This window comes from Geotrypetes seraphini, chromosome 7, assembly GCF_902459505.1.
Source record: "Geotrypetes seraphini chromosome 7, aGeoSer1.1, whole genome shotgun sequence".
NCBI lineage: Eukaryota > Metazoa > Chordata > Amphibia > Gymnophiona > Dermophiidae > Geotrypetes > Geotrypetes seraphini.
This window is the reverse complement of record NC_047090.1, coordinates 11,451,505-11,477,483: the sequence shown is the minus strand read 5'-3', so window position 1 is coordinate 11,477,483 and position 25,979 is coordinate 11,451,505. Positions and strand designations below refer to the sequence as shown.

At 45.1% G+C, this 25,979-nt stretch overlaps 1 protein-coding gene across 3 annotated transcripts in view; it reads left to right on the top strand.

Annotated features, from left to right (window-relative positions):
- EPS8 (epidermal growth factor receptor pathway substrate 8) overlaps positions 1 to 25,979 on the top strand; it is a 127,233-nt gene that overhangs the window by 49,695 nt on the left and 51,559 nt on the right. For all 3 annotated transcript variants that reach the window (XM_033952129.1, XM_033952130.1, XM_033952128.1), the window contains exons 5-7: positions 7,425 to 7,492; positions 11,877 to 12,038; positions 25,336 to 25,485. In XM_033952129.1, the coding sequence (XP_033808020.1) occupies positions 7,425 to 7,492; positions 11,877 to 12,038; positions 25,336 to 25,485 (380 nt within the window). The remainder of the gene's footprint in view (positions 1 to 7,424; positions 7,493 to 11,876; positions 12,039 to 25,335; positions 25,486 to 25,979) is intronic.

Here is a 25,979-nt window from a genome sequence, read left to right as displayed (position 1 = left end):
TGCAGTCTATCTTCACTCAATGGGGCACTCCTCAGATAGACCTCTTTGCAGCTCCTCACAATCACCAGCTGCCCCTATTCTGCTCCAGACTTTACTCTCCTCACCGTCTGGCAGCGGATGCTTTTCTCCTCGACTGGTCGAATCTGTTCCTGTACGCCTTCCCTCCTCTGCCTCTAATGTTGAGAACCTTATTCAAGCTCAAGAGGGAACGAGCCACAATGATTCTGATTGCTCCGAGGTGGCCCAGGCAACATTGGTTCTCCCTTCTACTTCAACTCAGTTCCAGGGAACCTTTTCTTCTTCCTCTGTTTCCTTCTCTGCTTACGCAACAGCAGGAAACCCTTCTACATCCCAACCTTCAGTCTCTGCACCTGACAGCTTGGTATCTCTCGGGCTGACATCTCATGATACTCTTCTTTCTCAGCCTGTTCGTTCCATTCTGAATGCCTCCAGGAAACCAACCACTCTGCAATGTTACCATCAGAAGTGGACGAGATTTTCCTCCTGGTGTCTTCTTCATCATCTTGATCCAACTTCTCTGGCAGTGGAGACATTGTTGGATTATTTGCTTTCTTTGTCTGACTCTGGCCTTAAGTCCTCTTCCATCAGAGTCCACCTCAGTGCCATTGCAGCTTTTCATGAGCCAGTCCATGGAAAACTTCTCTCAGCTCATCCCCTGGTGTCCAGGTTCATGCGAGGGCTTTTCAATGTGAAACCACCTCTTAAAGCCCCTCCTATTATCTGGGATCTCAATGTGGTTCTTTCCGCCTTAATGAAGCCTCCATTTGAACCTTTGGCTACCTCTCCTTTCAAGTTTCTCACTTGGAAAGTGCTTTTCCTTATTGCTCTCACCTCTGCCAGGAGGGTCAGTGAGCTTCATGCATTGGTCGCAGATCCACCTTTTACGGTTTTTCACCATGACAAGGTGGTTTTGCGTACACATCCAAAGTTTCTCCCTAAGGTTGTCTCTGAATTCCATCTCAACCAATCCATTGTTCTACCTGTTTTCTTTCCAAAACCTCATTCTCATTCTGGAGAACAAGCTTTACATACTTTGGATTGTAAAAGGGCTCTGGCTTACTATCTAGAGCGTACGAAACCCCACAGATCAGTTCCCCAACTTTTTCTGTCCTTTGATCCAAATAAATTGGGACGTCCCGTTTCTAAACGTACGTTGTCTAATTGGCTGGCAGCGTGCATTTCATTCTGTTATGCTCACTCCGGACTGTCACTGGAAGGTTCTGTCACGGCCCATAGAGTCAGAGCAATGGCAGCTTCTGTAGCTTTCCTCCGTTCCACTCCTATTGAGGAAATCTGCAAGGCTGCTACTTGGTCCTCAGTTCACACTTTTACATCTCATTATTGTCTGGATGCTTTCTCCAGACGGGATGGACACTTCGGCCAATCTGTTTTGCAAAATTTGTTTTCTTAATGGCCAACCTTCCCTCCATCCCTCTTTTTGTTAGCTTGGAGGTCACCCATCAGTCAAGAATATGCTGCCTGCTTGTCCTGGGATAAAGCACAGTTACTTACCGTAACAGGTGTTATCCAGGGACAGCAGGCAGATATTCTTGCGTCCCACCCACCTCCCCGGGTTGGCTTCTTAGCTGGCTTATACTAACTGAGGGACCGCGCGCCTCTGTCGGGCGGGAAGGCACTCGCGCGTGCGCGGTGCGGCCGAGCTAGAACTTTCTAAAGTTCTTAGAGTGCAATCACTCTAAAATTGTCCGTACCGGGGCTCCGTCGGTGCCGTCACCCATCAGTCAAGAATATCTGCCTGCTGTCCCTGGATAACACCTGTTACGGTAAGTAACTGTGCTTTTTGGCCTAGTGTACTGTAGCCTGCATGCCACATTTGCATCTTCTTCTTGGTGTGCTGTACTCTGTTCATGTTCTTGTGGGTCTGGCCTGACGTGCCTTACTGTGTTCTCTTAAGAACATAAGAATACCCCTACTGGGTCAGGCCAATGGTCCATATATTCCAGTATCTTGTTTCTGCAGTGGCCAGTCCAGGTCACAAGTACCTGGCAGAAACCCAAATAGTGTCAGTATTCCATGCTGCCAATCCCAGGGGAAGTATTGGCTTCCCCCCATGTCTGTCTCAGCTTGTGTTGCTCTGGCCTGGCATGCTCTAGTAGTATGTTCACGTGTCCCTGGCATGGGTCACGCTAGTGTGTGCATGTTCTTGTGTCCCTGGCCTGGCGTGCTCTTGTGTATGCACGTTCAAGTATTATTAAAATTTGATGAATCGCTTAATCTTAATACAAAGCAATGAACAAGTCTAAAAACATGTAATACATTCTCAATACGGGGCGACAACATCATTAACATAGACCAAACAATGGACACGAACAAACCCTAAAGGGGAATGGGGGAAGAAATACAATATGTGACAATAAAGAAGACGAATAAGGACAAACACGAAAGGGGAGGAAATGACGTCTGGTAAAAATTAAAATGGCCACGAGGTTCTAAAAAAAGTTAGCAGTTAAAAGCATCGTTAAAAAGAAAGTATTTCAACTTGCTTTTAAATCTGTCAATAAGACGATCTTCCCTTATATATATATTGGGAGGGAATTCCACAGTTGCGGAGCAATGACAGAGAAAATGAATTGCCTCGGGGTATTAATAGATTTCAGAGAAGGGATGACCAGCATGTGTTGGTTGTTAGATCTAAGTGATCGGGCGGGAGTATAGGGTGTTAAGACAATAAAGGCTGGGGTTTTATGAAGTATTGATTTAAGAGTTAATAAGCAGATCTTATATGTTATTTGGTGTACTACCGGGAGCCAATGGGACTTCTCAAGAAGTGGGGTAATGTGATCGAATTTCTTTGCTTTCCATATAAGTTTGATTGAGGCGTTTTGAATGAGCTGTAACCGTCTGATTTCTTTCAGAGGGATTCCTATGAACAAGGCATTACTGTAGTCAATTCTAGATATGACCAGCAAGTGGATTAATATATTATTTGGGTTCCAGCCATTTAGATACTGAATGGATTTGTCTTAATTTGAAGAATGTAGATTTGACTACGCTGCTAATGTGTTCATGAAAAGATGGTTTCTGGTCAAAAAATGACCCCCAGTATTTTGATGGAAGTAACTGTTTGGAGAGTGGTACCAACTAACGTAATAGGATTGAGGGCCTGGGCCTGGGGTGTTCTAGTGTGTGCATGTTCTTGTGTCCCTGGCCTGGTGTGCTCTTGTGTGTGCCCCTTCACGTTCCCCTGGCCTGGGGCACCCTAGTGTGTGCACGTTCTCGTGTCTCTGTGATCTAAGTATAACTTTTCTCTCATGCACCAACTGGGCAAAAGGGAGGCTTTAGCATGCAGTTACCCTCAATGGAGCATAATGTGCTTTGTAGAATGGGCCTAACTTGACTGCCTTTAAAATAAACCATTGTCCAGGTGACTGGAAAGATGGGAGAGCACTAGAGCCCCCACAGATGCTGATATGAATATGCAGGACCCTAATTGTGGACATTACAAAGGGCAAAGAGAATAAGTCACGTCTATTGATTTGCTTTCCAGTTTTGAAAGAAGAACATAAGAGAGGCCATATTGGATCAGACCAGTGGTCCATTGAGCCCATTAAGTATCTGCTTTGGATAGTGACGGACACTGGAGCAGAGGAGTAGCCTAGTGGTCAGTGCAGTGGGCTGACAATCAGGGGAGCCCAGTTCAAATCCCAAGTCACATAACCCACCATTGAAGGACCCTCACCCTGAGCAGCAACTAAAACAAGGTTTGAGCTAAATATATAAATCAATGCATACCAAAAGACTAAGTTCATCGATGAGAACCACCTTTGCAGACCTAGAATGTTTTCCCCAAAAATCTTTCTGTGCAAGACCCTTCCCCCACCCCACCCCACCCCCGTATGATCTCTCCACATACCCTCCAGCAGAAATCCTCCCAAGAATATGGTCATGTTATTGTTGCTTAATCTGAACTGTTTTGTGTTCCGTTGAAAAGAAGCAGTTAATATGTGTGTATAAATCATTACTAAAGACGCATCTCCAGGGACAGGTTCTTAGAGGCAAAGAATTAGAACAGCTGTTGTAGTTGGCGATTAGGAAAGCAGATAGCTGGTGAGTGTGAAGATTTTTTGGTAACTCGCCTGCCTGGTGCAAAGACGGCCAGACAACACACATTATCTAGGTGGGAATTTGAGATGGTGCTGGCCTGGAGCTAGTTGTCAGTCGCACAGGAAAGGGAGGGAGGTGGTAAACATTTAGGTAGAAAGTTGAAACCCAGGATGTGCAAAATTCTGGAGCCAAGAGGCAGGGAGGAAGAATTGAGATTTGTGAAGGAGAATGTTCTGGGGAAGGGGATGGGCTCCAGCTTCTGGTGCTTTTTAAAAATTAGATCTCTCTTCCCAGTTTAAGGTCTTCTCTAGGTTCATTCACCAACCCCCAGCCCTGAAGAGCCATAACAATTACCCATAGAAATTGATAGATGAATAAAACACATCTTAAAGCTTTGAATCAAACACACTTTAGTCAGTGTAGAGACACCGCAACATTTGACTCCGCAAATCATCATTCCCGGTTCCTAGGGAAGAGGTACGCAAGTTTCTTGCCTCTCTCTCCTTGTATATTAATGAACCTGGTTTCTCCGAGCTTCCCTTAATATCCTGCCAGGTGTCCCGTCTAGCCTCATAGACTAGAAAGAATAAGCATCTTTCGTATGTACTCCGCCAAAACCACCTCGGTGACTACTGAACATTTCCAGGCCTCATCCAGGACTTGTGCAAAGGTGACCCTTCAGCTTATGTCTCCTCCCCCCAAGGTATTTTGCTTTTAAATATTAATCTTTGAGAACTGCCCACCCTTCCTGCAAGTAAAAGTGCTCATTGATAGAGTTTTTCGGTTTCTGTTGCTCTTGGGATCACTGCTGCTGAGTGACTGCCTAGGCTGGCTCTTTTCTTATCACTCTCCAGATGGTCGTCCCTTTCTCTTACAATTCCTGCCGTGTTCTTCCTCATTTCACTGATGTACCTGAAACTAAATAAAGGTCAATTAGACTGAATGGCACGTCTAGCGTTCCCAGAGACTGTTAAGGGTTGTTGTCACTTCTTCTCCCAGCAGGTAACCTTTCACTTCGTACTCTCTACCCTCTCAATGTCTCCTTGGAAGCAAAATAAGCAGCTTCTTTCACTATTATCAATCCAGCATGGATGAGGAGGGCCATTGTCATCAATGAAAGGCTTCAGTTTTTAAAGAGAGTTAGTTTGGGAAATGTTTTCCCCTTTCTTGATGTGTGCAACATCAAGATGGCTGTCTCTGCTTGAGAGAGCTTGCTGATTTTGCGGGGCCTGTGCCAGTGTCTGATGGACTGAGTGTCCAATGTGGCTTTACTCCATGTTTTTCGCCTTGAGAAGTGGTTGAATTGATAGGGCCCTCGGTTTGTCTTCAGAAGCAGTGCTAGTGTCGTGGATGACCACCCTCGAATGGACTTCTGAATTGGTTTCTCCAAAAGGTGGGAGTGTGTGGTCTGGTTCTGCCAACGATGTTGTCGGCATCTGAAGGGATGTTAAGAGCACCCTACGGTTTTGTTTGGTGGACACCTAATGCCCTCGTTCTTGTTGCATTGATTTCCAAATGCGTTCAGCTCTTACTGACATTTATGTAGCCAATGGCTACTTTGCTGTCGGTGTAGAAGTTGACCATGTCTGGTCGAATGTCCATGTCGTCCAGTATCATCTCTGCTAATACTGCTCCGCATAACTCCCATCCCCTTTTCCTTCAAATTTCTGAAGGAAAAGGGGTTAGAGGGGTACAGATAGAAGACTACTACACAGGTCCTGGACCTTTTGGGCACGATGGAGCTGTGGTCTGACCCAGCAGAGGCACTTCTTATGTTATGTTTTTCAAACAGGAAGGCTACAATCCAACATTATCTCCAAGAAGAGTACTTTTTTACTTAAAACACCCAGGGAAAACCACCTACAATACAAAGAAAAGAAAACTGCAGAGACAGGTCTCCCCCCTTCCCATAAGCCATTTATAGTGACACACATCCAGAGCTGGAAAAAAAAACCATGAAAGATCTACAGCCACTAGTCCATCATTCTGCCAGAGCAAATCCTTAAATGTAGACAGCTTAGCTGAAGATGAGAACACAGACGATGTGCCATTAAATTAAGGTTTCATTTTTACTAGATGATTGGATCAAACCAGACCTTCACATCTTTTTTTTTTCCCCTCTGCGTTATAACTGTAATCTGGGGAAAGAAAATCTGACAGCTGTGATAATTCACGGTCTTTCGCTCTCTTGCCCTGATGTTTCTCCTGGAGTCTTGGATGCCTTGTTTTGAGGGAGCTGTAGGGAAGCTTTGGTTTACTTTGCAAGGTCTTTGTAAGAGAATTATCTAGTCCATCTGGACCCTTTGCTCTTGCAACCGATTTTTTTTTTCTACACGTATCCTTTAAATTTACCACCTTATCACCTATTGTTCTAAATGCCTGTGTTTCAATGTTTTCCTTTTGGTTTCTAACTAACCAGTTACTGACATTTCTAAGAGCATCAGGAGCAGCACAGAGCCCCCCTGCACTAATAATTGCTATAACGGTTTAGTAAAAGGGGGGATTAGTAATTTACCATGTGAAAATCCACTGAGAAACGTGATCAAAGGTCCTTAATTTCCAGAAAGAATTTGTCTGGAAGTCGGTGGTCAGGAAACTAATATGCAGAGTTCCGTCTCGGTCCTTCCCTCCTTTGTAATGGAATCATGGGTTCTCTTAGTGGATTTTGCTTTAAATATTATGCACCATTAACAAATGTCAATTGGAGGAATAATAGAAGAGAACTAAGTCTGCCAATGGTCGAAACTTCAGCCAGATGAATCTGGCGTCGGCACTTCTCGCGCCTCTGTGACAACAGCATCTTGTGTTCCGTTCTTTGGAACTAAGACTTGACTTGAGTTGATGTAAAAGATTTAGATGGGAATTTAGGGAGGTGCCTTGTCCCCCTCTGGTGTTTAGGAGTGATGAAAGGACTTTCCCACTTAATTCTTCCGTTTTTCTGTTAACTTGTCTCCCGCAGTTCTACACCTCTTCTCCAATCTTTCTTGCCAACTGGCGTTCTCTTAATTACTCTGCTGTTCTTATGTTTACTTAGCACTCGGTATAGACCCCATCTCATAGCGACGTAATGTAACTTGTGCTTTTCACAAACTAAACAAGTGATGTTTCATTCCGCACCCTCTCGTTATTATCAATAAACCTCTTTAATCTTCACGGTGCCACCTCTCTTCCTATTTTGCATTTTTATTTCATAGAACTAAATGAAGAAGATCTAGCAATTGCATTTTGCACTGTGTGGGAGAGACTCAATTTAAGCTGTTAGAATTCTGATAAATTTGGTCTCTCCCGTAATAATCCAGATTTCTGTAAGCGTTCTGCTGACTGCTTTTCTTTTACAGAGCAAAGGAAAAGTTATGCCCGGGACAGCGCGGGTCTCATGTCGACAATCTCCTGCTATCATGTGGAGGTAAGACTCTCTAATTAAATTGCATTGAAGAAAAGGCTGATAAGTGCAAAAACCAGAAGGTGAAACCAACACAAGTTTAGAGACAGAAGCGGAGAGCAAAGACAAGGGGGATTGAAGTGACAGGCAGTAGAATTTTATGGCTTATGATGAGTTGGAAATTTTTCATCTTAAAGTCTTTGTTAATTTCAAAGAACTTTATTCATTTTACCTTCAATCCCTTTCACCTTTCCTTTGATTATTCCAATCATAGGGTCATTGATGCGGTGTCAGGTCAAAAGCGCGCTGGGACAAAGGCGCAATTGAGCGCAGCGTGGAGGCGCGCGCCGCAGAAAATTACTGTTTTTAGGGCTCCGACGGGGGGGGGGGCATGGGGGGAACCTCCCCACTTTACTTAATAGAGATCGCGCCGCGTTGTGGGGGCGATGTGGGGGATTTGGGAGGTTGTAACCCCCCACATTTTACTGAAAACTTAACTTTTTCCCTGTTTTTAGGGAAAAAGTTAAGTTTACAGTAAAATGTGGGGGGTTACAACCCCCCAAACCCCCCACAATGCCGGCGCGATCTTTATAAAGTAAACTGGGGGGCTCCCCAACAAAAACCCCCGTCGGAGCCCCTAAAAACAGTAATTTTCTGCGGCGCGCACTTCCGCGCTGCGCTCAGTTGTTGGCGCGCGCCTTTGTCTTTCGCGGTGAGGTCTATGAACCCATTGATGCAGTCCTGAAAACTGCTCCCCTTTGGGAGTGCCCCTAGGACCTTATCTGTGCTTCACAGTTAGAGACTTTGTTTTTAACAGCTGGCTTGTCTCCCTCTTTTCTTCATGGAGTATGTAATATCTAGATAGCTAGGGAAATTCATGCCAGGCATGGAGGTCATGGATAAAGCTCTATGTTCCTGAAGATGGGTGAACCCACAAGGCTAGGTCTTGGTAGGAGCCGTCTTCCTCCTGCGTTATAGCAGTCTTTTTCCCTAAAATGCAGCCTGATCCAGGTAAAAAGGCCAAATAGGAAAGTTAAAAACCAAAACACAATCTGTCAGAACGAGGGGGGGAAGCTAAATTGCCCTTATCTTCACAGACTTGGATACCAGGCAACTCTTCCTCTTTTTTCTGGTTCCTATACAGTGTGTCTCCTACAGGGACTCGGGAGAGGTCATTGCCCAGTATGCTTTCCTCGTGTTGGATAAGTAAATGATGTCATTGTTTAAAAACTAAAATAAAGCATTAGCGAATTTACAGATATACATGACGATAACATCATGGTACGGTAAAACAGAGGAAAGGGGGTGTTTTTCAGCTACAGTATGTTAGAATCTGCATTGAATAGGTCAAAAGAATTCTAGGGTTAGTCTACGTCGACGAGAAAGGGTAGAGAGGAGGCGAGGCTTTCTAGGCTACCTGCAATGAATTGTCCAGCTTTCTTGTTGAAAAGGCTAATGGTTTCTTATGCTTAGATTCTTGGTATTTGGCCTTTCCTTGGTTCAACCTAAGCACTTTCTCTTTCCTACCGTGTTTCCCCGATGATAAGGCAGGGCCATCAAATAAGACAGCCCCCCCCTTTTTAGAAAAAAATGTAAAATAAGGCACCCCCCCGCAAATAAGCCACCCACCGATACCTGCACTTACCCGAATCGGGTGGTACGGTGGGTGACTCCGTGTGGTCCCTCCGTCTACCGTATTTGCCTCCATGGCTGCGTGCCACGCCTGGTCATGAAGTGAAGAGGAGGAAGTGACAGGACTGCAGTGCGCGCACGTGACTCTGCGCAAGGAAACACAGGCAGCTTCCCTCATCCCTCCCTAACGGAGACTGCAGGAGTTTGTTCACGGCCAGAACATCCAATACAGGTAATAAATTTCTGTTTTTTTTCAACAATAACTGTGTACTGTAGTCTTCTTCATGGGTAAATAAGGCATCCCCCCGAAAATAAGCCCTAGAGCATATTTTGGCCTTCCAAAAAAAATAAGACAGTGTCTTACTATCGGGGAAACACGGTAGTGAGCTCAGAATGGAAGTTCTCCTTGGAAGCTGGAAAATAAGGGGGAATGTCTTCAGATGAACAATGCATGGACCCAATTTCAGATCATTTCTGGAGTAGAGCTGGCATTTTAATGAGTGTCAATATGGCTGTTATGCTGGAAGACTCTTTTCCTTTGTTTTGCATGAAAATTCTGAGGGCTGGATTGCTCTCTCTCAATCTCTCGTGCTCACTCTCTTGCTCTTTCTCGCTCATGCTCTCTCTCGTGCTCGCGCTCGCTTACTCTCACTCTCGTGCTCGCTCTCTTGCTCTTTCTCGCTCATGCTCTCTCTCGTGCTAGCGCTCGCTTACTCTCACTCTCTCTCTTGCTCTCTCGTGCTCGCTCTCTTGCTCTTTCTCGCTCATGCTCTCTCTCGTGCTCGCGCTCATTTACTCTCACTCTCTCTCGTGCTCGCTCTCTCTCTCTTGCGCTCTCTCTCTCGTGCTCGCTCTCTCGCTCACTCTCACTCTGTCACTTCCTCTCGCTCTCTCTCTCTCTCTTTTGTGCTCTCTAAGAGTCGTATTTCCGATTGCTTTCAGACAGGCTGTGCTGAAAAAAAATCCTAGGGGCACTCTCACAGGGGAGCAGTTTTCAGGATTGCATCAAATGACTCTTTAATTGGAATAATCAAAGGAAAGGTGAAAACAATCCAAGAACACCAAGGGATTGAAGGTTACAGCTGTAATTTTCCCTTTTTGAGAAGATGGAGATCCCATAGTATGGAAACGGCATAGTTAGAAAGGAATCACTTTCTTCATTGCAGGAGGGTCAGGGGAAGCATTTCTGCCTCAAGATATTGATGTAGAAGGTGGTGTAGCTCTTTTTTTGGGTGATAAGTTTTTTGAGTTTCAAATAGGCTGTTTATTTTTTTTTTTTAATTTAAGGGCTGCGGGAGTCAAAATTAACCCTAGTGCTAGTCCATATTTATTTGGAGTCATTTTCTGGTTTCATTTCCAGTTTTTGCTGCTGACAATCAAATTGTGGAAAAGATTCTTTAGTTAAATTGAATACTTGTAGATGTTTGGAAAACGGCTCCTTCTAGCTAAGATGCAAAAATGCCACCAGCGGGGGCTAACCGATGGGCATCTTTGCGCTAACGGGCAGTGCCTGCTGATGAATTCCTCCCTGAATGTCTCTAAGTGTGAATCTTTTGTGGCTACTTTGACAGAGGAGAGAACTGCTTTACCCAGTTTGTGCGGCAGGGGTGCAAATTAATGGGAAGCGTTGTGGTGGTTTTCTTGATGGATTCCAGTGCGCATTTAATGCTAAAGTTTCGGCTGCAGTGAAGTCATTTTATGGCTTTCAGCTGTGACAAAGGCTACGCCCTTACCCTGCCTTTCCAGAACCTTTGTCCGTTTGCTGTATTCATTTGTAGCCATCATGTTTTGAAGATATAATTCTCTATTTTGCAGATTAACAAAGCACCAGCTAATCAGACTTCAGATAAGTCAAAATGCAGCAGATTTTTACTAAATCTAGTGGTTGGGTTTTATTTTCCCAGTATTGGCAGTGCCGTGTTGGCTGCTGATACAAAAAGGCTGAAATTTACAGTAGATTTCTTTGTGTCCTGGTTTATCTCCGTGCTTTGCTGGCTGAGTATATTCTGGTGCTGGAGTTATGCCACATGGTCTCAGCTTATGACATTGTCTGCCACTTCAGAAGGAGACTCGGTTATAGAAAGGCTTTTTACAAAGCAGTTGAAAACTTGGCTTTTTGCAACTAGCTGAAGATGTTGATTTGGCGAATGCTGTTTGTAATTGTTTGGAGCTGATGAAACTGTGTTACTGTTTGGGACAGGGTGTTGAGGGTCGTGTGTGATATCCTGGGCTAATTTAAACCAGACTTCAGGAAAATAACACTGGTTATTCAGCACACTGGCTGCAAACGGTTATCAATAGATGGCAGGCTTGTGTCATGTCAGTCTGTCCAAGTTAGATTGTAAGCTCTTCTGAGCAGGGACCATGTACAGCACTGCTTATGCCTTTCAGCGCTAGATAAGTGATAAGTAGAAGTAGTAGTGTGTTTACAGTTGTATCTCTGTATGTCAGGGCTTTGATAATGTCTTTTAAAGAAACCCTGTGCTAATTAATTCCATACGTACAATAGATGTGCCATTTACGGTTTCTTAAGATATTTGCCAAAATACTGCTTGTTTGATTTCAATCATGGGGGTGGAGAAGTGACCTTCGAATTGGGGGAACTGGGTTTGATTCCCAGTGCAGCTCTCTGTGACTTCAGGGGAGTCACTGAACCCCCTCTTGCCCCAGATATAGAATATGTAAACCAGTTAGATTCTAACCAAGAAAGGTGGTCTCGAATCCCATAGGCAGTAGAGGCTGCTGGGAATTTATCATTCCGCCTGTGTCTTTGCAGCACCTGACAACGTTTGTTCTGGATCGGAAAGAGGCAATGGTAACCGTGGAGGATGGGATCCGAAAGCTGAAACTGCTGGATGCTAAGGGCAAAGTCTGGACCCAGGACATGATCCTACAAGTGGATGAAAAGGCTGTCAGTCTGGTTGATGTGGAACTGCAGGTGAGCAAAGGCCTGGCCTGGGATTATTTGGGTTTTAAAAAAACAGCGCACTTTGACTAATAGCCAATGGGTCAGACAGCACACTCCACCTATCAGAGATCTTAAGAGAAAGGGAGACCGGATGCCATGAAAAGAGGCTAAATCCTTCCTAACTAAAAAGGGAAAATATTTCTTCTCCGGAGTATGTTCCAATTTTAGGTGCTTTTGGAGTTAAATAAAGAGACTTAGTACCTTTTACATTTAGAAACAAGAATTGATCCAGCTACCAATATTCTTCCTTCAAAGCAAAAAAGTAATTAGGAATAATCCAGTATTTGATATAGATTTGGATCTTTCTTGTAAATCCAACATGGTGCTTATTTTCTAAGCATATGAATGTCTCAAAATGCTGAAATGGATGTCCCATGTGCTTGAAACGTTCAAATCCCCAATTTTGCAAAGGCAGAAAAGTGTCATTTTAGCACCGCAGTTCCTCCAAATAGCAAGGGGACATGTTATGAGCATGTTTTGGGCGGGATTACCAAGCAAGAAGAAGTGTCCAAGTCTACAAAGAAGGGTGGCCTTAATTAGACCTGTTTCAGTAATGTCCAGGGTACAAAAAGGTGCTTTGATTGAGCAGTTAGCCACTGAAGGGATTAAGGCAAGACATCGTAATCCTCCCGTGGTTGCTGTCGTGCTCCCTGAGCAGGTATATAACAAGTCCATGATCCTTTACGCTTTACCCTCTCCCCTGAAAGTGAAATTGAAAAGGGCTACTAGGCCCTACGATTGCTTGAGGTGTTATGAGCATTCTTGGCAAAATAGGAAGCAAGTCCTGGTGGTTAGGCCAGTGGTCTTTATCAAATCCCACTTTGTTTGGTTATTGGGAAATCTCCAGAAACAGAAAAATACCTGTTGGATCTAAATATATAAGTCACCTGCAAGCTTGAAGGCGATTGAAGTCATGGACATACATTCAGGGACAGTAAATATTTTTCTGTCCTTGGAGGACTCACAGTTACAAAATAGATGTGCTTGTGGGATTTGAACCTGGATCCCACTGCATTAACTAGGCTGCCCCTCTGTTCTGCAGGGACATCTAATTCCCTTAAATCTCTTGCAGTGCCTTGAGAAACAATACGCCGAATTGCTTTGAAGCACCAAAACGCTTCTTATGAAGCGATCCCAGTCCTAATGTGTCTCCGTTCTCCATTTACCTTCAGTGTATTTAGAAACCGTCCCTCCCCCACTTCCCTTTTGTCCCAGTGTGAACTTGTCCAATATTTGTAACATTTGCTAAGATAGATTTTTTAAATTTCTTTTTAAATTTCATTTTATTGTACACCGTTCAGACACTTGTTTGATAGAGGGTATATCAAAAATAAATAAACTTGAAACTAGTGTGGCCATTCAAAGAAAGCTGCCTTTCCGACGTCCTTGTCCCTAGTTTTTTTGCCTGTGATTGTGGAATGTTTTAGTGATTTTAGAATGGCTCGCTAGTCATGATTTGATTATTAATTGGATGGAAGGCAAGGTAATTTGTCACAATATACGTACCGTCCGCATCTTTCCAGCTTAACAAGGCTGTGAGGTGAGATGAGAAATAAATTATTCTGTTAATTGAGAACATATTCCCAAATTAGGAAGTGGCATTTCATAAGATGCGAATTCTGAGCCAGTTCTGTCTGTGTTTAGAGAGATTTCCGACCGTGGTGTTTCCTGCTCGGATTATTGTCTGCAGGCTTCGCTGTTTAATATACGCTACGATATTTGCCACCTTACTTCAGAATGACTCTGTTCTGAACAGTCCTGCAAAATTAAACTCCTAACGGTTGATGACGTTTTGTTATTAATTCCCTCGTGGCAGCAGGGGACTTCTCAGCCTATTTATTTAAAATACTAATGTTTAAGCCCTTTACATTAACGGGTGCTAGAATATATGTATGTCTGTCTTTCTTTCTGTCTGTGCTTCTCCCTGCCCCTGTCTCTATCTCTATCTCTGTCCCTCCCACTGTCTGTCTTTCTTTCTGTCTGTCTCTCTCCCTCTGGCCCCCTGTTTGTCTGTCTGTCTTTCTTTCTGTCTCTCTCCCTGTTCGCCGTCTTTCCATCTCTCTGTGGCCCCTTGCCTGCCTGCCTTTCTTTGTCTTTCTCTATGGCCCCCTTCTTTATCCTCCCCAAAGCAATGCAAGATTGCTCCCTGGCCCCCCAGCACACCCCTCCCCCCAGAGCAAAACACGTTTGCTCCCTAGCCCCCTTTGTCTTCCCCCCTCCCTCCCTGTGCAGCAGCATCATATCCTCCAACTCCACTTCCTTGTGAAGCAACATTTACCTATCCCCACCCCACTTCCCTGTGCAGCAGCATTCCCTCCCCCTTTATTAAAGGTCTAGATGAAAATGGCAACTCGGGAGGAGCCCACCTCCTCCTCATCATAACATTCTGGGATTGAAAGAAAGCAACGCTAACCCTTGATGGGAGCGCCGCTGAGATGCCTACGTGGATTTCAGCCGTGGTGTCGCGTGACGGTAACGCTTGGCTGTTGCGCAGGCACCACTGCCTTTTTTTTTTTAGTTCCTCCTCGGCGCCGTAATGATCTCTCTTCAACGGAAGGCTTGCGGCTCTATGAGACGAATCGCCTTCTCTCTGCGTCCCCTTGCCTCCTTCCTTCCTTCAGATGGCAAGAGTCGCTGTGGCCGACAGGCTCCGCACCGCCGCGCGCATGCGCACTCCTACCTGCGGGTCCCTACAGCTCATGGAAAACGGGAACACGCAGGTGGGAGTGCGCATGCGCGCTTTATTATATTAGATATTTTCATTATGTCTCTCCCGCAATTCTAGGCAGGTTCGAGTAGACAAATACAAATAAACACAACATTAAATCAGTAGGAATATATATTAGTAATAACAAATTAATCCCCCCCCCCTTTTATGAAGCCACGTTAGGATTTTTTTATCGTAAGGAATTCTTTGAGCGTTGGAGCTTTTACCTCCACCTCTAGCAATAAAAAAAACCCCTAACATGGCTTCATAAAAGGGGAGGGTAAAAGCTTGAGCAAAAATATCACACTGAAATCAAATCTTCCTGACTAGAGAATGACGCGGTGACAAATTTGTCCCCGTGGGAACTCATTTTCCTGGTCCCATCCCCACGAGTTCTTTTCCTGTCCCTGCCCCATTCATGCAAGCTCCGCCCTCATCTGCATAAGCCTAAACCACTTTAAAATCATAAGTGTTCAAGGTTTGTGCAGTTAAGGCTGAGCCGACAGGAATGGGACAGGGACAGTGACAAAACTCGCGGGGATGGAATGGGGACAAATGTGTCCCCATGTCATTCTCTAATCCTGTCCTCATTAGAGAGAGAACTTCACAGGCAAGGCACCTACCCACCCCTCTTTCATTTTCCTCCCTCCCGAGGGCAAACACTGCTCACATTGGAGCAAAGGGTTCAAAGCACCTGACAATAACCCATGCCTGAGTTTAAAAGCAATCAATCAAACTTTAAACCAAAGACAAAAAACTCGGAAGAGCCAATACTGCTCGCTCAACCAAGATCAATAGAATTCGAACTGCCGCAATTGGAATTAGTCACAGCGCTTTCAGTGTAATAATCATAGTATAGTAATCCGAGCAGGAAACACCGCGGTCGGAAATCTCTCTAAACACAGACACAACTGGCTCAGAATTGGCATCTCATGAAATGCCACTTCCTAATTTGGGAATGTGTTCTCAATTAACAGGAAAATTTGTTTCTCGTCTCACCTCACAGCCTTGTTAAGCTGGAAAGATGCAGACGGTAGGTATATTGTGACAAATTGCCTTGCCTTGCCTTCAGAGGTATGAAGAATTTGAGCTACAAAGAACGCCTCAGAAAACCGGGACTGTTCACCCTCGAAAAGAGAAGACTGCGAGGAGATTTGATAGAGACTTTTTTAAAATATTAAAAGGATTTTTATAAAATTGACCAGGAAACAGCATTACTGACATTTTCAGATGTGCCACGGACAAGATGGTCATAGCCTGAAACTGAGCGGCAGCAGGTTCAGGGCAAATGTTAGGAAGTTCTGTTTCACACAGCGAGTGGTGGGCGCTTGGAACGCTCTCCCGGAGGAGGTGGTGGCAGAGACTAGTGTTCTGGGTTTCAAGCGCAAGTTGGATGCACACCTTCTTGCAAATCACATCCAGGGATACGGGAAATCCGGGTCTCCAATAAGGAGCACCTAACCGGGCCTCCGTGTGTGCGGATCGCCGGACTACATGGACCTAGGTTTGATCCGGCGAAGGCGTTTCTTATGTTCTTATGTTCCATCCAATTAATAATCAAATCATGACTAGCGAGCCATTCTAAAATCACTAAAACATTCCACAATTTAACTTTTAACATTTAACATTTTCCTAGAACCAACCCACATGGCCTTAGATTCAGATCAAGTTGCCAGCAAGGCACAAGACCAGTTAACCATTAACCAAAATTGGAACTCACTGCAGGTTTGCCTTTTGGACTATGTCCTAATTTAGTGGCTCTCAAACTTTCTCAAGCTGGAGCAAAGGTAGTGGCCACGGCTCGAGGCACCCGGAAGTGCGCGGTCATCACTGTGATGACATCACGTGCATGTGTGACATCATTACGTCAAAGTCTGCGCATGTGCAGAGGCCCTGAGATGCCAGTAGGAGGTGCCAGCAGGGGAGAGAAGGAGAGGCCCTGGCGCCGGCTGATTGCCTAAAGCGGTGTTTCTCAACTATTTCAAGCTAAGTAGAACAGAACAAGTCATTTCTATACCACATAACTGGTAAGTTCGATGCGGTTTACAAAATTTAACAAATAATACAAACTAGAGAGAACTGATTAATTTGCAAACAAATGTGTCTTCACTTGCTTTTGAAAATGGTTGTAAGACATGGAGCTCAATAACAAAGGTTTCGGTTCCTTGTCCCAGAAAGCAAAAATCGATGGTATTTTATGTACCCGCTAAGTCTAGCAAATATCAGCTGAGTTCCCCAACCACAGACCTCCCAAGCTCCGCCCTAGGCCCGCCCAAGCTCTGTCCCAGACCCCACCCCCTTTACTAATTGCAATGCAATTTTTTCATTCATTTTTCATACACAGCAGATATAGATTCTCAAAACTGACACATTTCAATCAGTGTATTGAAAATAAAATCATTTTCCCTACCTTTGTTGTCTGGTGACTTTATTTTTCTGTGCTTTTAACTATATTTCCAGGGCCTTCTTGTCCATTGACTGGTTTTCTCTCCAGCTTCACTTTCTGCCTTGCATCCATCTTTGGCATTAACTTAACATTCAGTTTTTCCATTTTTCTGCTTTCTTCGCAAAATCTACTTTTCAATGTCTTCCCTTCCCTTCCTATCTCTCTCCTTCCCTCCCCATTTCCATGGTCTGACAGCTCTCTCCTTCTCTCCTTCCCTCCCCCCAGTAGTCCGATATCTCTCTCCTTCCCTCCCCATTTCCATGGTCTGACAGCTCTCTCCTTCTCTCCTTCCCTCCCCCCAGTAGTCCGACATCTCTCTCCTTCCCTCCCTCCTCCCAGTGGTCCAACATTTCTCCCTCCTTTCCACCAGTCCAACATTTCTTTCTCTCTTCCTGCATGCTGCTTGTCCTCCTTCCCTCCCCTAACCAACTTCTTTCCATGAGTCCAACATTTCACTCTGTCCGCTCCCCCTTTCCCCAAGTGTAACATTTCTCCTTCCCTCCTTTCTGTCTTCCCCATCCATCTCACTCTCTCCATGAGTCCAACACTTTCTGCCTCCTGTATGCTTTCTCTCTCTGTCCTTGCCTCTTCCCTCAAGTGGCATCCCTTCTTCCTTCCCCCAGCCCAATATGCTCTCTCCCCATGCACCACCTCACCCTCCCCTCCAGTGTGCAGCACTTTTCCTTTCCCTCATCCCCTGTCCAGCAGTACCTCTCCTCTCTCTAGCAGCAGCTCACTGTGCTTTTAACTTCCCTACACAGCTGCTGCTAGCATTAGTTTAGACGCAGTTCCATCAGGCAGCCTCGGGGCCTTTGCTGAGCTGGCCCGCCTCTGAAGAAAGAGGAAGTTGCATCATTGAAGTGGACCGGCCTAGCACATCTGGAATGCTGTGTACAATTCTGGAGGCCTCATTACCGCAAGGATGTGCTGAGACTTGAGTCAGTCCAGCGAATGGCCATCCAGATGGTCTCGGGACTCAAGGATCTCCCGTACGAGGAACGGCTGGATAAACTGCGGCTTTACTCACTCGAGGAACACAGAGAGAGGGGGAGACGTGATCGAGATGTTCAAATATCCAACAGGCTGTATCAAGGTAGAAGAAGATATCTTCTTTCTCAAAGGTCCAACGGCAACAAGAGGACATCCATGGAAAATCAGGGGCGGAAAATTGCACGGTGACACCAGGAAATACTTTTTCACCGAGAGAGTGGTTGATCGCTTGAATAATCTTCCACTTCAGGTGATCGAGGCAAGCAGCGTGCCTGATTTTAAGAAGAAATGGGATCGTCACGTGGGATCTCTTCACAGAGTTAAGTAGGGGAGGGTCATTGGGGCGGGCAGACTAGTTGGGACGTGGCCCTTACCTGCCGTCTATTTCTATGTTTCTATGCCTGATGGAACCATGTCTAAACTAATGCTAGCAGCAGATGCGTGGTGAAATTAAACACACACTGAGCTGCCGCTGCTTGTCCGGGGGTGGGGAAAGAAGCCGAGGAAGGCAGGCGTCCCGGGAGATATGCGACAGCAGCATAAAGTCACTAGACATGCAGCACCGGCGCCGTACCTCTGGCCCTACAGGATTTGACTCTCGCGGTGAGGTAAGTCAGCTGGCCAGCGCCTCGCTTCCTTCTCAGTGTGCCGCAATACCTAAATATACCAAGTAAATCTGCCACATCCCTGCATTCACATTATAACTCTGACTCTACCAAGGCTGTGTTTTAGTAGCTTCATATTATTAAAGAGACCCAGGTTGCCTGAGGAGATGAGTTTCCCTCTCAAGTTATTTTAAGGGGGGGGGGGGGGGACTGCCCTGGAAGCATCACAGGGACGTGAACCTCCAGGTCATTCTTTTTCCTGGTGCTCAGGAGAAGACCTGGGAGGCTTCTTAGATTATATAAGGCCCAATGTTTGGAGAAAGAGAGCATTTTTTTAGTTCCAAAATTTTTATTGAAGTTTTATATAATAACATACAATAAAGCAGGAGAAACATTAAACACATTGGTCTTAACATTGTTAACACAAAGCTTAGGATATTGAGAGACAAAAATCCTTAAGATAATCTCCCTTCCACCTATCCCATTCGCAGAGAGTGAAAAACCAACATCCATCCATAGCTACATCCCATACATCTCCATCCCATACATCTCCATCCCATACATCTCCATCCCATACATCTCCATCCCATACATCTCCATCCCATACATCTCCATCCCATACATCTCCATCCCATACATCTCCATCCCACCATTATCTGCAAATTCTTGTCTAGGTGCCCATAACGATCTAAATGTAGCCCCTTTACCTCTCTTCTCCATTATGACTGCCTCATATTTCCCAATTAAACAAACTGAATTCCACCATAATTGGAACGTTAACAAGGATGCATTTTCTCCAAGTTTTCAAAATGGTTTGGATTGCTCCAGCAGCAAGTATGGCTATTAGTCTTTTATGAGTATTGGTGATATCAACTGAAGCAAAGAAATTAAAAATCACTCTGGCGTCACGAGTGGAGTGCCGCAGGGTTTGGTGCTTGGACCCGTGCTCTTCAACATATTTATAAATGACCTGGAAATTGGAACGACGAGTGAGGTGATTAAATTTGCAGATGATATGAAGTTTTCAAAGTAGTGAAGACACAGAAGGATTGCGAAGACCTGCAACGTGACATAAACATGCTCGAGAAATGGGCCGCAACATGGCAAATGAGGTTTAACATGGATAAGTGTAAGGTGATGATGGCGGTAACAAGAATCTTATATACGAATACAGGATGTCCGGTGCAATACTCGGAGAGATCCCCCAGGAAAGAGACTTGGGAGTACTGGTCGACAAGTCGATTAAGCCGTCTGCGCAGTGTGCGGCGGCGGCAAAAAGGGCAAACAGAATTCTAGGAATGATTAAGAAGGGGATCACGAACAGATCAGAGAAGGTTATCATGCCGTTGTACCGGGCCATGGTACGCCCTCACCTGGAATACTGCATCCAGCACTGGTCGCCATACATGAAGAAGGACACGGTACTACTCGAAAGGGTCCAGAGAAGAGCGACTAAAATGGTTAAGGGGCTGGAGGAGTTGCCGTACAGTGAGAGATTAGAGAAACTGGGCCTCTTCTCCCTTGAAAAGAGGAGACTGAGAGGGGACATGATTGAAACGTTCAAGAAGTAGATAACGACAGATTGTTCATTCTCTCCAAGGTAGGGAGAACGAGAAAGCACTCTCTGAAATTGAAAGGAGACAGTTCTTCTTCACCCAGAGAGTGGTGGAAAACTGGAACGCTCTTCCAGAGGCTGTTATAGGGGGAAAAAACCCTCCAGGGATTCAAGACAAAGTTAGACAAGTTCCTGCTGAACCAGAACGTACGCAGGTAGGGCTAGTCTCAGTTAGGGCACCGGTCTTTGACCTAAGAGCCGCCGCAGGAGCGGACTGCTGGGCACGATGGACCACTGGGTCTGACCCAGCAGCGACAATTCTTATGTTTTTATGTTAAGGAAATATTTATATGTAATAATGTTTGAACATGACTCCTCCTCACCTGTTGCCAGACATCATGAACCATAGAGAGCATTTTATGCCTGTTTTCTGCCATCCAGCAAGCAGGTTATGCCTAAAGGGTTGAGGGCATCAGGTCCACAAAAGGTTGTCCCCTTAGTTCTGTGAAAAGGGCAGAGGAAAAGCATAAAACATCCAGTGGGGTCTTCTGGTGCGTGGACAGGAGGATCCAGGGTGAACATGGAGACTGGAAGGTTTCCCTCAGGAACTATTCCTGCCATCTTGTAAGAACATAAGAACATAAGCATTGTCTCTGCCGGGTCAGACCAGGGGGTCCATCATGCCCAGCAGTCTGCTCCCGCGGCGGCCCCCCAGGTCCAAGACCTGTAAGTGATCCTTTACCTAAACCTCTTATTCCCTAATCATATAATATCCTGTATAGTAACTCTCTATCTATACCCTTCAATCCCCTTCAGGAAATCATCCAATCTCTTTTTGAAGCCCAATATCGTACTCTGTCCTATCACCCCTTCTGGAAGCGCAGGGCGGAGCTCGGTGATACTGGACTGGAGCCAGACTGAAAGGTGTGACCAGAAAGATAACCTCTAGCACCCAAGAAGGAAGGAGTGTCAAAGCGAGAGGGGGAGCAGGTTGTGTGCCGAAAGCGATTTACTTACACAGATCGTAAGAGCCTGGACTTTGATTTAAAGAAGCTGCTGTGTATTAATTGTTTTGAGTTTCGGTTACACATCAGGGAGTGTTTGTTTCTGAGAACCTTTTTGTGTAAGTGTGAACATTGAATGGGTTGTGTTTGTCCTTGGCTTTCCCTCCTACTCCGACACTGGCCACGCAAAAAGGAAGAAACAATGGCCAGGATTCACTAACCTGCACCCGATCCGGGCAGGTCTGACGAATTCATCAATTCGGTTTGCTTTGTGAATCTAGCCCTGCCTCCAGAAGGAATGTGAACACCAGAGGTAAACCGTGCGTCGAAGTGTCAGAAGAGAGTGTGTGTGCCAAATTCCTTATTTCAAGCGATGCTAATCGGTTTCTATGCGGGACTCCCGCGAGCAGGGAAAAGCCAAGTTACTCTCCACTACGTCAGACTTCTTTGGACTCTTGACGCTGAAACACGGTGTGATTAGCATTAGGCAAAGTAAAGACGCCCTCATTCGTCACTCAGCCCTTAGGAAGTCCCATAGCACTACTTACCTGGTTTGCAGGTTCCTTTTCTTAATTCACATGCTGCTAACAAGATTTTTGCTTGTACAATATAGTACATGATTTTATTTATGCCAGTTAAACACAATTTCTAAATATTTTATGGATTTAAATCACTTCTGTACCACCTTCCTGAATAAACAAAGGGCAAAGTGACAAAAAATGACGGACTTACATGTTCTACAAACACGTCACGTGGCCATTTTTCCAATTTGTTTTATCCCCTCTTATGAGCAGGAATCCAGGGACATGTGCCAGTCTTTTAAGGGTGTCCATTTCAGTCGCACAGTCTGTGCCAAACATTTTGGGCAGGTCACAGAAATGCGAGACCAGAGATCCTCCCTTTCCATGCTTAAAAGGTCCTACCTTTCTTAGTCCAGCCAGTGATGTCGGGTTAATCCGAGCATCCTGTATGTTCTCCTGCATCCTAGGATTTCCAATGTGAAGAAAAGAATCTTGTGATTTGACTTAAAAACTATTTGCAGTACTCCAGGACAAAGCCGACAGAAGGAGTGAGCAGGTGTTGGTTTATTTATTTATTGGGATTTACTGAAATTTCACCATAAATTTCTTCAAGAGCTAGCAGGACACTTGAACTATGGAGCTGTAGCTCATAAAGGTCACAAGATCTACAAGTCTCCATAACAACTGAAATGATTCAAGAAGACATCAAGTAAGGGGCAAACATCTACAGCAGGAAACTGAGAAAGAAAGGAATTAGATTTCTCCCCGAATAGGGCATATTGTGCAAAGCTTTGCACAGGGGATCATAGCACACCCGTGCTACCTTAGGCCACGTGTTCTGGAAACATCTCCCGCTTCTGGACACAACTAGTTACTGATATTGTGGGGATTTGGAACTGCACATGGAGGCTGCATCCCAGCTTCCTCTTTACTCTGAACGCCCACATGTGCCCCCTATGATGGGGCTGTAAAGTCTTTCTTCGAAGGGCGATAGTGATGGGCAGGAAAACCATATTACAGTGCTGGCTTACCCCTCAGGTACCCACACTTTGTCACTGGAGGTCCCTGATGATCCAACAGGCACTTCTTGAAAGACAGGATTTCTCTAGTCTGTCAATGCTGGAAACCTTTTTATATCACGTTAACCTCAATTATTAGAGACTAGATTTTACGTTGAATGCATTTGATTTGGTGAAACTGATGTACTCTGATAGCCTCTGTAAGAGTTGCTGTTGTTCTTTGGGTGGGAGAGGTGGTAGGGAAGGTTGAGTTGGGTTGGCGATATAGGTATGGGTTCCTTTGCACTAGAGTTGCACGATTTTTCTATGTCGCTATATATCAATAAAAAAAAGATTTAAATATGTTGGGATTTATTAATGACCTTTATGAAGAGATTCACCCAAGGGTGATTTACATCAGGTAAAGTTTAACATAACACAAGATTGTTAAAATGATAACAACAGTAAAATGACCAAATAAAAGTATAAATATAAATGAGGTAAACTTTCAAACAGCGAATTAAACCTAGTAATAGGACTAATGTGAAACACACATTTAAGAGCAGAGCAGATCAGAGAGCACATATGATAAATGTCGGAACAACACAAACGACAACATGGAAGAACCTAAATACAATACAAGATCTGCCAATGACACACCTAATAAGCACTATCAGAAGAGTCAAATATCATAGGTAGGAGATGTAGCTGGGGACAGGATAAGTAATACAAAGTTAATTGGGAGAAATAGGTGGGTGGGAAAAGATTTGAGGAACTGGTCTAAGGTCTATGTGCAGAACGAGGGTATTAAAGGCTTGGGAGAAAACCTAATTTTCACCTTCTTCCTGAAGTGGAGGTAGCCTCGAGTAAGGGTATGATTTTTCTTTGGGGGGGGTTTCTGATGAGTCAGATTATGCTGATATAGTGAAGAGGTGAGCTGTAGTGAAAACATGCAGAGCGTTTCTCATGGAATGACTTCCAGCCCCTCCCAAGGGTGTGTGACCGAGAGACACTTAATAAAGGAGCGGTTCCCTAACGGCTTTGCCACTGCGTCTCCTAGAGGAATGTACTGAGCCCTTTTGGGGACTTTATTTCTCTTTATTTACCTGCCAGAGCCAGCTTTACGATCAATAGCTTATTCATTAGTTTCATTGAATCTCGATTATTGTAACTCATTGTATTGTTGGCTTACTCTAAGTATCAACTCGGTAGGTTACAACTTGTGTGAAATGTAGCTGCCAAGATTCTGACAAAGGCTGCCAGAAAGTATCTTGTTGGCCATTGCTGATAGCATTGCGTTGTCTCCCAGTTGAAAAAACAGAGGTCGGTTTAACGCGTCTGTGTTTGACCTTTAAATCTATACATGTGTTGGCAGTTATGCTCTTTGCCATCTGAGTTATGTGGCCTTGCCTTTTCTGCTATCAGGACCAAAACAATCTCGGTGACATAACAGATAATTTATTCATATACCACAATGCCTTGGAAATCAGTGGGGTTAAAAATGGAAGAGGACTGAGTAATTCACAGCAAAATACACATCAGCATTTTTCCAAAAATTTAACAAATTGATAAGTTTTCAATAATTTGCTAAAATGCAAATAAGAATTTGAATTATCTAATAATCGGAAAAAGTCGGCATCCCAACTAGCGGTTTGAAATGAAAGTGAACGGTGGAAATGTCGTTTCAGTGAGGAGCAAATAAAGTTGCGATGCACAAAGAACGTCTAGATCTCGTAAAAAGTAAAATGGACAGCAAGGTAATTAGGAGCCAAACCGTGCGAGACCTTATAAGACAGACGTCCAAAGTTTTAAAAAAAAACTCTGGCCTCAATAGGAAGCCAGCGTGACTCGCGATAATAAGGTGTCACGTGGTCTGACTTGAAGAAAGTGGCTCAGGAGAGAGGGAACCAGTAGTCCAGAGATTCTTTCCTAGTGACCAAAACGTTTCGCCTTTCTTATTCTCTCCGACTGCACATGGAGATGGCGCATGGCTGTGTTTGTTAGTTCATAGACAACCCCGCGAAAGACAGAGGCGCGCGCCGACAACTGAGCGCAAGGCGGAGGCGCGCGCCGAAGAAAATGACAGTTTTTAGGGGCTCCGACGGGGGTTTTTGTTGGGGAGCCCCCCCCCCCAGTTTACTTAATAGAGATCGCGCCGGCGTTGTGGGGGGTTTGGGGGGGTTGTAACCCTCCACATTTTACTGTAAACTTAACTTTTTCCCTAAAAACAAGGAAAAAGTGAAGTTTTCAGTAAAATGTGGGGGGTTACAACCCCCCAATCCCCCCACAACGCGGCGCGATCTCACGCCCCCCCCCCCCCGTCGGAGCCCCTAAAAACAGTAATTTTCTGCGGCGCGCACCTCCGCGCTGCGCTCAATTGTCTGCGCGCGCCTTTGTCCCGGCGCGCTTTTGACCTGACACCGTGTTTGTTGTTCCCGCAGAACGAGCTGGAGAACTTTCCACTGGTAACCGTTCAGCATTGCCAGTCTGTGATGGGGGCCTGCACTTACGACTCCATTCTCGCACTGGTGTGTAAAGAGCCCACCCAGAGTAAACCCGACCTGCACCTGTTCCAGTGTGACGATGTGAAGGTAAGACCAAAGAGAAGACCTTCTGCATGAACCCTCACACTTAAAATGCGCTTCATTTTTTTAGCCGATGGCTTGTCAGTTTCATCTCTTTATGGCATAATCTGGGAGGGTTTCCATGTATCTTTCCTTTCGTGACTCGTTAGTTTAAGCCAAACTTTCTTGAGCTGCGGCACACTAAAAGTAGTGGCCGTGGCTCGAGGCACCTGGAAGTGACATGCATGACATCATCATGTTGACGTCCGCGGATGTATGTCTGTGGGCCCTGAGATGCCAGTGGGGGGTGCCGGATGGGAAGAGGGCCAGATAGAAGGATAGGTGCTGGTGCCCACTGATTGCTATGAGAGGCTCAGCCTGTAGGCAGTCGGCTGGCACCGGTGCCTCTCCTCCTCCTCAGTGTGCCTTGGCACACAGTTTGAGATACACTGGCTTAAGCCCTTTATTCTGGGATTTTTTCACTGACTACTGATACCTTTAAGACATTTGTATATTCCTCA